The sequence below is a fragment of the Conger conger genome, chromosome 3, assembly GCF_963514075.1.
Source record: "Conger conger chromosome 3, fConCon1.1, whole genome shotgun sequence".
In the NCBI taxonomy this organism is placed as follows: domain Eukaryota; kingdom Metazoa; phylum Chordata; class Actinopteri; order Anguilliformes; family Congridae; genus Conger; species Conger conger.
In genome coordinates, this window is record NC_083762.1 from 40301448 (window position 1) to 40315824 (window position 14377).

The following is a 14377-nucleotide window of genomic DNA, read 5'->3' on the forward strand; positions in this document are numbered from 1 at the left end:
TAAGTGACTCCTGACACAGCATGTCATTGACATGTTAACCTCCATGACAAATAAAGGAAAGTACTGGAAGAAAAAATGTTCTGTACTGTGCTTCAAACTGCGCTCATCTTGACCCCACCCCACAACCACCAGCATCTGCTGACATCACTCTCTTCAAGCCCCCTACTGAATCACAGTGGCACATATGCATGGTGCTCGCAATAGCAGCAGAACGCAATTAATCTTACAAAGTCCTTCCTCTAATCAGAGCTACAGCCCCACTTCTTATTGTAATTACTTCTGGCATGCCACTGTATTTTTGTTTGTCCACTGCCAGAACAGCACTGCTATGCTTCCAAAACTGGTCCATGACCCACTTACAGGAGGAATACTTTCCCATTCCTTATTTAAATGGACGGTTGTGCTATTTATACATTTGTCTTCAAAATGTACTGTACAAGGCAGCAAATGATTTAAAGGCACTGTAGAATCAAAACAATCCTTTTTTAAATACTTTATACGGTACCTTATACTTTATACTGTATACTGTATGCTGTATATATAAATGAATGCTTTGATATTTAGCGAATCCCATTGGTGATGGTGAGGGTGGTCATTTTTCTATCACTGGTATTGACTATTGGTTCATACATGTACAGGTGAATCCAATCTTAGCAATGATTCATTTTCCATATCATTTTAGCTAGCTAACTAAACACTAGTGTGAGTTCATTCATTAGGCTGCCTGTCAAAAGTGTGAAATATGATTATTCATAGTGGAAGGAACACACCCCCTCAGTCCTCTAGCTTTTCTGTTCAGAAATACTTAACAAAAATTTAATACATCCATTTCTTATCAATTAATACTTTAAAAGTAAAAAAGTGATTACACCGGGTGATTTGATTTTGCTACCTAATCACCTGGTAGGTTGACTGAGGTTGAGTGGCTGTAATTAGTTGTGTTTGTTGCCACAGTGAGCGATCAATTCAGCTAACACATTCCCAGGTACTAGCAATGCCAAATCCAAAGATTGAAAATCTAGGAGCCTTAGTTTTGTTGTCTTGCACTGAGGATTAGATTGTTCAGGGCTACAATAGAGAACACTTCCTAAGGTTCTCCTGCCTCTCGTAATTTGTGTGAAAATTTGTGAAAATTTGTGTGTTGCAGCATTAGGATTCACCTGACAGTGTCGTTTTGTCAGCACGTTAGCTTAAATTCCACTGTGTCGGACTGGTCGTGGGTCAGTGTGTTTACAACGGTCAATACAACTCCCAGGTGATACTAATATTTCTCGCTGGAGTATCCTGTGTCAGCTGTGGCTCTTAAGCCCTGCTGGGTACAACATTGAACCATAGTGACACCACAGTGGGGTTCATCGGGGGCTTATTTTTTAAGCTTCATCCTCCATGGTGAAGCGGTCTTAAGTTACGTACTTGCCAGAACTAAAAATATTATCCTTGCTGACTAAAATTGAAGGTATTACCCAGCATGCTCTGCGCACGCACACGTTACGGTATATGAGTCACTGGTCTGTTCATATCCACAGTTTTTCAATACTGACCTGAATCTGGTTGACTTGTTAGTCAGACACACACACAAAAATACTAAAATTCCACTATGCTGTCATTTCAATGTTTTTTAGACTGAGCCACCAGTCTCAAGTGAGAAATTGCGTATTGACAAACAACTCCCTATCTCTGCCTCTATCTCCTGGCAGCAAGGTTTGATGAGACCGTTGTAGCGAGAGCCTGTCTGCTGCAATCACAGTTGTTCGGATTTAATAAAAATACAGCATTATGTACTGATTTGAATCAAGATTTCTGGTCTCTGCAATCATTAAACAAATAGTCAACAGTCCGCAAACTGAAATGCATGTAATAAGCAGAGCTTCCTGTCTCATAAATTGTGTGCGGCAAGATGGCTGACTGAACCAAAGTGTTTTCCTATCAGATACGGTCTAAAAATAATTTTTTTCATGCTGAAGAGTGAAGCATCGGTAAGGACAAGGTACACGCTACAGAAGCATCGTTAATACTGAAACCATTTCATCTGCGTTCGGGGGAGAAAGGCTCTCCAGCTTCCCATCGACCACATTAGTTGCCATGGAAACTGTCTTTGGAAGTTAGGCTTAGAAAGTACGTACTGTTTGTATTCCTGAATGCTCTTCCTGCCCACGGACGGCGAATGCAAAGGTCACCTGGTATAAACTAAGTAGCCATGGTAGTTTTAGCAGGTGCTAGTGTTTATATCAGATCATGTCACTTCAGGATTCACTAATATAAAAGAGGCAAGCACACATCCAAAGTATTTTGCGCAGGTGCTACCTTGGTTAAAAAAAAGAACACAAAGCTAAAAAGTAATACCTGCTCACTGCTGCTAATGGTCTTTGTCAAACTGGTTGATAGTTGTCTTGCTCACTTTCATAAATATATTACCAGGGATCATTAAGAAGAGTGTGCGGGTATTACTTTCTAACTTAGCTAAGGTTTCTCATGGGCCCGACACTTGAAGACCTGGGAGCCTAAATATAAGGTTGACCAATGTCTTTTTGATCAATAACATTGAAAAAAACAGACATTGTGCAGTGTCATTACACATTAGCCTATAGAAGTGTCCTGGACTGAATATGGCTCTGGTTGTGTTTTACAGAGGAACGATGAAGAGGCTGTGGTCGATAGAGGCGGGACCCGGTCACTGCTAAAAACCAACTTTGAGAAGGAAGAATTGGAAGGTATGCATACTAATCCCTGTTGTCTGTTGAGAGAGCAATCTTGGAGGGATATTTTCAATGTGTTTAGAATATTATACAGGAAAATAAGTGCAATAAGTGTTATTGTCCAGTATGTGCTGCGTGGTTTCCCTGACCTGCAAGTACAGTTTGTGGGGGAAATTTGTTTAAATTTACATAAGAATTAATAAGAACACAAAGTAAAGACTTCTAGGGACAAAGGAAAGGCGCTTATATCTTGGGAAATAAAAGTCATAAAATGACTTTGAGAGGAAAGGCGAAAGAAAGGGGTTTCAGTGGTGACAGGTTGGAAATCAAGGAGTCCGTTCGCAGATGTCACCTGGGGAGGAGCCAGGACTGTGTTGGTGTGACAGTCTCTCGCTAAAGGACACAGATAAAGGGGGAGAGAGCAGGACTGTGTTGGTGTGACAGTCTCTCGCTAAAGGACACAGATAAAGGGGGAGAGAGCAGGACTGTGTTGGTGTGACAGTCTCTCGCTAAAGGACACAGATAAAGGGGGAGAGAGCAGGACTGTGTTGGTGTGACAGTCTCTCGCTAAAGGACACAGATAAAGGGGGAGAGAGCAGGACTGTGTTGGTGTGACAGTCTCGCTAAAGGACACAGATAAAGGGGGAGAGAGCAGGACTGTTGGTGTGACAGTCTCTTGCTAAAGGACACAGATAAAGGGGGAGAGAGCAGGACTGTGTTGGTGTGACAGTCTCGCTAAAGGACACAGATAAAGGGGGAGAGAGCAGGACTGTGTTGGTGTGACAGTCTCGCTAAAGGACACAGATAAAGGGAGAGAGAGCAGGACTGTGTTGGTGTGACAGTCTCGCTAAAGGACACAGATAAAGGGGGAGAGAGCAGGACTGTGTTGGTGTGACAGTCTCGCTAAAGGACACAGATAAAGGGGGAGAGAGCAGGACTGTGTTGGTGTGACAGTCTCGCTAAAGGACACAGATAAAGGGGGAGAGAGCAGGGCTCTTTGATGAGACAGAGCACGACGCTCCTGGTCCCCGAGTGGTGACGTCAGCGCCACACCGACCTCCAGACATGTTCTATTTTAAAATCTTCCCACCCACACATACACAACAGGGGAAACATGCCTCCTTTTATGTTTTTTGCGTTTTTTGGTTCATCACATTGTCTCATTTTGCCACACATTATTTTATACCAATATTGCTAATTGCTCATTTTAAATATTGGTGAAACATATTTTACTGTCAATTAAATATGAGAAAATGGAGCACATAATTCAGAAGAACAGTTAATAAGGGAAATTCAAAACCACAAAATTATTGGCACCCCTTACAATTATTGTAAATTAAATCTAAGTGTAATTGGCGAAATTGCTGTGTCATTCCATCACGTCCTGTTTCACTAGAGTATAAAAATGTAGCTAACAAGCATGCAAAATCCCTTTGTTATCCATCAGCATGGGAAAAGCCAAAGAGCTGTTGATTCAGAAGAGAGGAATGATAATTGACCATCACATATTTTTGGAACAAAAAAATGCTTAAACAGTTAAACATACCACTTAGCACCGTAAGGGCAATAATAATAAAAAAGTTAAACATATGGGATCATTGCTAACTTGCCAGGAAGAAGATGCAAGTGCATGTTGTCCCCATGATTGAGTTATTTACATTTACATTTACATTTTAGTCATTTGGCAGACACTTTTAATCCAAAGCGACTTACAAGTGCATAGGTTCTTCCACAAGTTAAAGCAACACATCTAGTAAAATACACATGAAATGCTGTTCTAAACATACAGTCATCATAAGTGCAATTCTATTTATTATTATATTTTTTTGGGGGGGTTAGACAAGACAGATAGGGATATCGGAAAGGGGGGTAGGACTAAGGTACAGCTTGAAAAGGTCTTTTTTTTTAGTCCGCAGGGGAGGGATTCTGCTGTCCTGACAGTGGTAGGCAAGTCAGTGCCTCAGGTTCCTCAGTGGTGGAATTTGGTCATACATACCATCTACTGCACATTTTTGGAAGGCATACTTATATTGTACCTGTTGTCAAATATGGAAATGGGTCATGTTTAGTGGGGGGTGGGTGGGCTTGTACATAGGTGCACAGTATGATGTCAGCAGAGCCCCCAAACTCCAGCGGGATGCAGTGTGTATGGCACGAGACTGACATACTGAACAACGGAAATACTGGACATAGACCAGTACAGCAGGACATGAGCCCAACAAACTGGGGCGTGTGTGTGTGTGTGTGTGTCTGTATATATGTGTGTGTGTGTCTTTGTGTGTATGCGTGTGTGTGTGTGTGTACCTATCTGTGTGTGTGTGTGTGTGTGTGTGTGTGTGAGAGAGAAATGGAAGTCATCTACTTCTTGTAAGATAGAAATAAATGGGATGTAGATGGTGATCATTATTATTGGAGCGTGAGTATTTATGGGCGTTAGTACATGTATGTGGGCTGTGGTTATGTGACTGTGTTTGATGATCATGGGGGAGGTCTGTTATGATGTATTTTGGGGGTAATTGCGTGCGTGCGTGCAGGATAGTGATGCATGATGTGACATACAAGTTCCTTTGGGGAGCGACCGCTTGTTCCAAATCCTCTTAGACGTCACCATTGCGTGATGAAGCCAAGCAAGCTCCTGCACAGCCTAACCTGAATTTGTGTATCATTAATTCATGCCAAACCGTTCAAAACACTGCTTAAAAGTCATTGCATATATTATATATTTGGGGCATTACATTTTAGTCACATACAAGCCACTACGTAATGCTTCATTTCACAGCCCGTTAATTGCCTAGTATTTACCGGGTAAGTACACAGCTACATGTGTAAGTATCAGGTAACTACTTTGATTTCAGTGGTAAGTACAATGAAACAAAATGAGTAAGTACCATATTTAAGTACTACTGTAGATACGTCTTACAGCTTGTTTCATAGTACTTACCTGAAATCAAAATAGCTAATACGTACCTGGTATTTACATAGTACTGTAAGTACTAGGTAATTAATGGGCTGTAAAATATAGCGTTACCGAAAACTATATTAGGTTCACTCTTGCATTAGGTTCTGATCACATTTTATCTTGGGCAATCATAGGCATACAGTAGTTATTGGGAGTAATGAAAACTTAGCAAATTCGCTGTCTACCAGCACTGAACAATAGCAATGAAACTTTCAATGTAACAGTACTGCAGTGAACTCTGTTCAACCTTCTAGTGTCTCTGACACAGATTTTGGAATAGCTAGCTCTGACTGACACTGGAGGTAATGCTGCTTGCCGAGGGGAGGCTAGCGGTTTGCGGATCTCTGCTTGTCGCTGGAGAGTCTCAGAAACACGATCCCTTTAGCGGTGTTCCTCCCCCAGGTGAGAGTTGGCACGAAGAGAAGTCTAAGCGACGCGCTGTCACTGCGAGACACTGGCCACCAGGCTACGTCCTTCACAAGCTGTGACACCTGTCACTCTTCCCTGCCACAGAAGACAGTCAAGCCCGTTATAGTACAGCACTGACTTTTCCCACACATGGCTTCTACACGATGCCTTATTTTTGGTTGAACACATCATTTCAAATTAATTTAGTTATGTTAGTTGTCACGTGCGGTAAGATTTATCTGATGTTAGGACTGTGTGAGGACTAGATGGGGGTTATTTATGTCCTAATATGCAAAACCCAAAAATTGAAAGAGGGTATACTTTCTTTTTTACAGTACTGTACATTAGTGTATGTGCAATATTCTTTGTTAATCTGTGGAACATTGCAGGGTTTCTAATGCTATAGAAGCTGCAGATCTCTGAGTCTGGTTATTTTGCACCATTTGCTTAATTCAGAACAGAATTAAGCTCATTATTGGTTATGTCATAAGTAAACTGTATAAGAGGTACAAAAACAGTATTTATTAACGATACAATTTTAATGTGGCCACAGCAGCAGTGCCCTAAATTGTTCTGATTTACTATTCAAGCCCAACTAAAGGTTTCACTGTTCCATGTTTAAAATGATCTGTCAGTGTTATACCATGCTTTTAGGTGAATGTCCCTTTTTTTTGGCCCTGCTGGTGAAAGACACCAGATGTTGTAGAGGATTTGTAACAGGAAACATTATTTCAATCCCCAGCTGTGCTTTAATAAAGATAGGGCCAACTAATGAAAGTAGAACAACATCAGCTAAATCATTTCTGACAAATGTCTTTCCAGTTAATGTCGGAGAGAATCCACTTTGCGGCCCGGGGTGTATACGCTTTCAATTACACGTCCCTGGAGCGACCTTGAATTTTCAAATCCGGATTATAGCGAAGCTCATTTATTTATCTCTTTATTTTTCAGTTTAGCGTGGAGGAAGAGCTGGAGCCGCATTAGCGGCTTGCTCGTTAAAAGCGCCTCTGATTTGCTAATGTCATATTGACTTACCCACAGGTCACCGGACGCTGTACATCGGAGTGCACGTTCCCCTGGGCCGGAAACCCCACCGGAGACACCGGCACCATGGCCACAGGCACCGGAAGAGGGACAGGGAACGGGACTCAGGCGTCGACGACGGCCGAGAGTCTCCCAGCTACAGTAAGGACAGGCGCCCATGTCGTGCTGAGCGTCTAAACCGAGCGCTAATGCAGGAGTCATGAAAAGGGGAATTTTGTTATTCACTTCAGCAGTAAAAGGCTGTGCCTTGCGCATTCCAGAAGGTTTTGTGGAGAACCAGCAGTGATTCATGCTGGCTGTTGTGCTGATTGTGCTGGAGTTCTGGAAGTTTCTGACTCAACGTGTGTGAAAACATGAAAGCAACTGTGATCGTGTCATCGTAAATTGATTCAGCAAGTGTTCTACGAGAACACAGAACTTGTTTGGGTTGATACTCAGTGCAGTTCCAAACATTTATACGACTGCACTTTAATCGCAACTGACTTCAAACTAAATATAGTTAATTTAATACTTTACTTTGGAGGTCATTTTCAAGTTTATCCACAAAACATCAACAGTCATTTCAAAGTGAAGTTGGATAAGAATTATAACTGACACAATTGTAAGGTGAATACATTTTGTTTCTTTAAAAACAGCACAAGGTCTTAAAATAAAATAAATCTATCATTGAAAGAATACATTGTGCCCTGGTGCCTTTTTGAGTATGTTTAACAGCTCCTTGGATGTATTTCTAAGTGATGGCTCCAAAGCCTTTTCCCTGCACACTGCAGACACCCCATCACAGAGAGTGCAGTTCCTCTTGGGGACCGAAGACGATGATGAAGAGCACATCCCTCACGACCTCTTCACCGAGCTAGACGAGATCTGCCTGCGTGAAGGGGAGGATGCGGAGTGGAGGGAGACCGCTAGGTAGCACAGCGCACGCCGGGCCCCGAGGCCCCTGTGCTTCCCTGCTGAAAAACACAGCTCAAGCTTGGTTTTGAAACAGCTGGTTGCTGGTTCACCAGTTCAGACCAGCTCCATACTCGACATGATTTAACCAGCTTAAGCTATATGTTGATACAGCTGGAAGCTGGTTATTTCAAGCTGGTCATAGCTGCGTTTTCCACCAGGGTTATAAACTGAGTCATGCTTGCGGTTACTTAATGTAACATACTGACAAGAACAGGACATTCAGCTCAACAATGCCTGCCATTTTCTTTCCACTAGAGTATATCTGAAACTTAGTTTACCTAAACACTAGATAGTATCTACTGTAGCAATGGTTAGTTATGCTTCATCCACCAACTTTAAAAGGACAGCATGCTTGGGCAAGACGTGTGGTGCAGTCCATAGGCCAGCTGACTCTTGAGCCGTATGCAACTCCCAAAACCTGGACAGGGGTTCGATCCCTGCCATGATCCCTGTCATCCCCTCTATATCTGTCTTATGCTCCCTGTCTCAATAAAGCAAGAAATGCAAAAGGAGGGTGGGGTTGTCTGCACAAAAAAGAGAGTGGACTTGGAATTGATATTAGTGTATCATGCATTTAGCTCACCTGTCATGTCTGGTCTAGTCAGTACAACTGACTGTTATGAACAGATTACTTTTGGTTTCTGTTGGTCCTTAATTCCATTTATGTTGACCATTTGGGTTACCCTGTTAAATCATTCTCTGAATTCATAAGCTAATGATGGTGAATTCAGTTAAAAACATCAATCACATTCTGGTCTCACTGAATCAAGAGTCTGGGTGCTATGTACTGTGATACGCTAATCCAGGGATCATCAACTCTGGCCCTTCAATACAAATCCAGCCCTGGTTTTATTTTTGTCCTGGGTAATTTGTACTACTGATTGGCCAGACTAGCTTCACACATGACTCCCAGGTAGAGGCCCTTGAGGACCGTGAGTTGCTGATCCTCGCTCTAATCTGTTCAAAGAACATCATTTCTGTTTGTATGTGTCTTTATTGGAGACATTATTTTTACTACTTACAGACCATGTTAACATGTGCTGCAGATTGCTAAATTCAGTTCATTCTAATGATCTGATCTTCACCCTTTTAGATTGTGTGATGGCTGTGATATCTTCCAAGCAGCTGTTGCTGCTGTTGCCTGATTGAGTTAATGTTGTAGAGAGAGAGAGAGAGAGTTGTCTAGCCTCTGAGATGAAGGTTAAATACAGCTCTATTAAAATGTATTGGTCTATTAGAGTGCGTGGAAGTCAAAATGTAAAGGGGACTCGAAATGGTGGCTAATTTGCGTTCAAACAGGCATAGGTCAGGACTGTTCACCCTAGTCCACAATCCTAATGACAGCACTGTGAAACTAGAACAACAACACTAGAACAAACTCCTCATCCATTCGCCTCAGTGGCTGTAGGAGAAGGCTGTGTTTGTGGACAGATGCCAGTGCTTCATTTTCTCTGGTGCTTGCCGTTTTGCCGACTGATCTCAGCGCCCAGCACCGAGCCTGACCCAGAGTTGAGAGACCTTTCACTGACTTCTCGCTGACTTCTCACTGACTTCTCCCTGACTTCTCTCTGACTTCTCACTGGCTTCTCACTGACCTATGGCTGACCTCTCACTGACCTCTGGCTGACCTCTGGCTGACCTCTCCCTGACCTCTGGCTGACCTCTGTGCTGCGTGTGCAGGTGGCTGAAGTTCGAGGAGGACGTGGAGGATGGCGGGGAGCGCTGGAGCAAGCCATACGTGGCCACGCTGTCCCTGCACAGCCTGTTCGAGCTCCGCAGCTGCATCCTCAACGGCACCGTGCTGCTGGACATGAGGGCCAGCTCGCTGGAGGAGATTGCAGGTACGGATTTCCAGCCCTTCAGTAACCCCCCGCCCCACTGCTCCTGATACTTGGGAGGTATTTCACAAAGCGCTGAGTAAAACCCCAAATTGCTATTTTACTTCTGTTCATATACCATATTTGAGGGGGTTCCAGGTTTTAGTGCAGACGTCAAGCTTAGTGAGTTACCCAGCTTTGTGAAATACCCCCTGCTCTTCTACTACAAACCAAACCTGGGTCAAATACTTTTCTGTGGTTTACTGAGCATATCTGGTGTATTGGAACCTATGAAAACCCCGCCTTCTGGTCCTCTTGGTTGGCTTAATTGCACCATGCAAGATCAGTCAACCACAGAACCATATTTGAAACCAAAACAAATATATATTTGACCCAGGTCTGCAGGTCTGCTGCCAACCTCCAGTTGCACATACTGCATAGGGTAGGAACCACCTCATTATTAGATGCATTACTGCCAAAGTACAAAAAAAGATTGATCTCGCTGTTTCCGGGCTTGATATGTCTCACATATGGTGCACGATGCTCCCTGAAATGTTTGGACATAAAAACTGTGATGGATGAAAGCACTGGACAGCTCAGGCATGAAACTCGTAAGACAGAAAAAAACTGAACAGAATAGAACTCATTCTACTCACTCTACGACATGATCTCAAAATCTAAAACATGATTGTTTATCCATTACATAGATGAAAAATCTGAGCATTTCATCATTAAGCCGGTTTGCTACTTCCAGCCTTGATTCTGGGTGTTGTGGGTCTGGATTATGCATTTAAAGATTTATTAATATGAAAAGGTCATATTAGTGGCCATTGACAACATTATTTTCCCAGAAAACATATTGCCTACTAAATTATAATACTCCCTAGGGTTTATGTTTTTTCACTCTTTATTAACTTCTCATTATTATTTTTTGCCATGAAATGAATGATTACAAGCTACTGAAGGAGTTGGTGCTGTATTGCCTCCAAAACAATGGTTATAGTTATGGTTTTCTTTCTTTCTTTTAATATTTTAGTTCTCTTTAGTTCTCTTTTTAATTTAGTTCCGAGTTGGTAAAATCACTGGGGGTTTAATTGCTAGTATGGAAATGGAAGTATGGAAATCTAGTCACTGTAAATGTGTTCAGTGTATAGCAAAAACAAAGGAATTGACCTTCCTGTATATTCAGGTGGCTTAGTGATATTTGCCAGAATCCCTGAATGTCCACTTCATTAAACTTACATTGCCCTCATATGAAATGATGAAATAATGAAAAAACGACGGCCTTTTCGCCATTCATGAAATAGGATGCTAAAGTCTTCATTAAATTAGCAATCACCCACTTAGATCCCTGTGTCACTGCAACAGTTTTGCTTGATTTATTTCCTGATTCCAATTACCAGATATTAATAAAGACACATACTGTACCTCTTGGCTTTCCCATCCTTTGCCTGTACATTCATAGCGCCTACCTATTATTATTTATTTTTCATTTACAGTGAAAGTTTATTAGTAATTCCAATAATATTCATATTTTCTTCTTTTTACATAATTTGTTCCTTGATCTTCCCTTTTCTTGTCTTATTTTATTAGGAAAGTGGTTTCATCACCATAAAAAATAAATACTTTATAAATAATGATTATCATCATTATATCACAGTGAGACATCTATTAATGCAAGGGTATTCAACATTGGTCCTGGGGGACTGCTGTGTATATTGGTTTTCATTCCAACCACAATTGCAATCCCAGAATTTTAACAAGCTGTTTTTTAATGAGGTGCTCTTAATCTTTAGATAGATTATTTTCCCTCTTAAGCCACATGAAGAATAAAAGTCCCATGTTAACATAGTGCTTATTGTGCTATATTACACACAACTATATGAAAAGAGATCACAAACTGATTTAACTGATCAAGTTAAACACAGTACAGTACATTTTAAAAGTATGCTTCTTACCACAGTAGGCATCTGAGTCCAGAGAACAAACACAGGAAAGGAGAGAGCCGAGACTCAAGCCAGCTGAAAAGCTACACGCGAGTCGGGTTACTGTATTCCAAAAAAATCTCTCTCTGACCACCACTTCATAAACCACCGCTCTCTCTCTCTCTGACCACCACTTCATAAACTACCACTCTCTCTCTCTCTAACCACCACTTCATAAAGCACAACTCACTCTCTAACCACCGCTTCATAAACCACCACTCTCTCTCTCTAACCACCACTTCATAAACCACAACTCACTCTCTAACCACCGCTTCATAAACCACCACTCTCTCTCTCTCTAACCACCACTTCATAAACCACTGCTCTCTCTCTCTAACCACCACTTCATAAACCACCTCTCTCTCTCTATAACCACTGCTTCATAAACCACTGCCCTCTCTCTCTCTAACCGCTGCTTCATAAACCACTGCTCTCTCTCTAACCACCACTTCATAAACCACCACTCTCTCTCTCTCTAACCACCACTTCATAAACCACTGCTCTCTCTCTCTCTCTAACCACCACTTCATAAACCACTGCTCTCTCTCTCTAACCACCGCTTCATAAACCACTGCTCTCTCTCTCTCTTTAACCACTGCTTCATAAACCACTGCTCTCTCTAACCACTGCTTCATAAACCACGGCTCTCTCTAACCACCACTTCATAAACCACCACTCTCTCTAACTCTAACCACCACTCCATAAACCACCACTCTCTCTCTCTAACCACCACTTCATAAACCACCACTCTCTCTAACCACTGCTTCATAAATATAGACCGCCAATCTTCCTGTGTCCTGCTCTTCTTTCCTCCCAGGGGAGTCACATAACATGTGACAACATGTATTTGACAACCCAATTAGGAGCCTATTGATTCACCTCAGTCCTGAATTTGATTAGTTTAATATTTTATTTATTTATTTTTATGCAGTTCTTGGCAATATAGCACAATAAGCACAAAGTGAACTTGGGACTGTTTTAATGGCAAGCCAAGCTACATTTCTGACGTAATGTGGTTTAAGGGGGTAAATAATCCCTCTAAGCATGAAAAGCACGTAATTAATACAAATTAGGATCTTGTTAAAATTCTAGGATTAGAATTATAGTTGGAACAAAAAACAGCATTCAGGGGGTCACCCAGGACAGACATTGAATGCTCCTGCATTGTGTTTGCATCAAAACTGTTCATAGGCTGTTATGGTGTTGTGGTGAGCTTCTAAAGTTTGGGACTATGTGCATTAAGGACTGTGGCCTTCTGTCATAATGTTGTTAGAGTTTACTGCACTGTATTTGTGGACTGTCCTCAAATCCACCAATGCGTATGTTTTTATTTATTTAAAAAATGGGTTCTCTTGCCCTCAGATATGATCCTGGACCAGCAGGAGTCCTCAGGTGAGCTGGACGAGGTTGTGCGGAAGAAGATCCGAGATGCACTCCTCAAGCAGCACCACCACCAGAACCAGAAGAAGCTGGCCAATCGCATCCCCATCGTACGCTCCTTTGCCGACATTGGCAAGAAACAGTCAGAGCCCCACTCCATGGACAAAAACGGTGAGCGGTCCTGACCCTCTTACAGTGCCCCTGGTTACAGAAGTGTTTTATCATTTTATCTTACAGTGCCCCTGGTTACAGAAGCATTTCAGTGTTACAGCATCCCTGGTTACAGAAGTATTTCAGAGTTACAGTGCCCCAGTTACAAAAGTATTTTACCTAACAGTGCCCATGGTTACAGCGAAGGTAAATGATAACCAACATGAATAGCTGGTTTTGGGGCACCTTGTCTACATCCATTGACAAATGTACACAGTCAATAATGTACACTCAATGAGTACTTTATTAGCGACTAATACTGGGTAGGGCCTCCCTTTGGTCTCAAAACAGCCTCACTTCTTTGTGGCATGGATGTTGAAAACATTCCTTTAAGATTCTGTTCCCTGTTGACATGATTACATCACACAATTTCTGCAGATTTGTCAGCTGCACATTCATGCTGCAAATCTTCTACCATATCCGAAAGATTGGATTCAGATGTGGTGACTGGGAAGGCCACTGAAGAACAGTGAACTCATTGTCATGTTCATGAAACCAGTTTGAGGTGACTTTTGCTTTGTGACATGGTGCATTATCATGCTGGAAGTAGCCATTAAAAGATGGTTATATTATGGCCATGAAGGATGAAGGATGCACATGGTCTGCAACAATACTCAAATAGGCTGTTGCATTCAAGCGATGATTGATTGGAATTGACAAGCCCAAAGTGTGCCAAGAAAACATTGCCCACACCATTACACCACTGCACCAGCTTGGACACAAGGCAGGTTGGGTCCATGACAGATTCATCAGGCCAGGCTACACCTCAGCTTTCTGTTCTTGGCTAACAGAAGTGGAACCCAACGTCTTCTGCTGTTGTAGCCCATCCGCCTCAAGGTTGGATGTGTTTCTGAGATGCTTTTCTGTTCACCACCATTGGTACAGAGTGGTTATCTGAGTAACCGTAGCCTCTCTGTCAGCTCA

General features: G+C 42.1%; 1 protein-coding gene across 2 annotated transcripts in view; it reads left to right on the top strand.

Moving 5' to 3' along the window:
• LOC133125038 (sodium-driven chloride bicarbonate exchanger-like) overlaps positions 1 to 14377 on the top strand; it is a 98049-nt gene that overhangs the window by 32270 nt on the left and 51402 nt on the right. For both annotated transcript variants that reach the window (XM_061236732.1, XM_061236731.1), the window contains exons 3-7: positions 2630 to 2711; positions 7105 to 7248; positions 7878 to 8016; positions 9742 to 9902; positions 13226 to 13414. In XM_061236732.1, coding sequence (XP_061092716.1) covers positions 2630 to 2711; positions 7105 to 7248; positions 7878 to 8016; positions 9742 to 9902; positions 13226 to 13414 — 715 coding nt within the window. The remainder of the gene's footprint in view (positions 1 to 2629; positions 2712 to 7104; positions 7249 to 7877; positions 8017 to 9741; positions 9903 to 13225; positions 13415 to 14377) is intronic.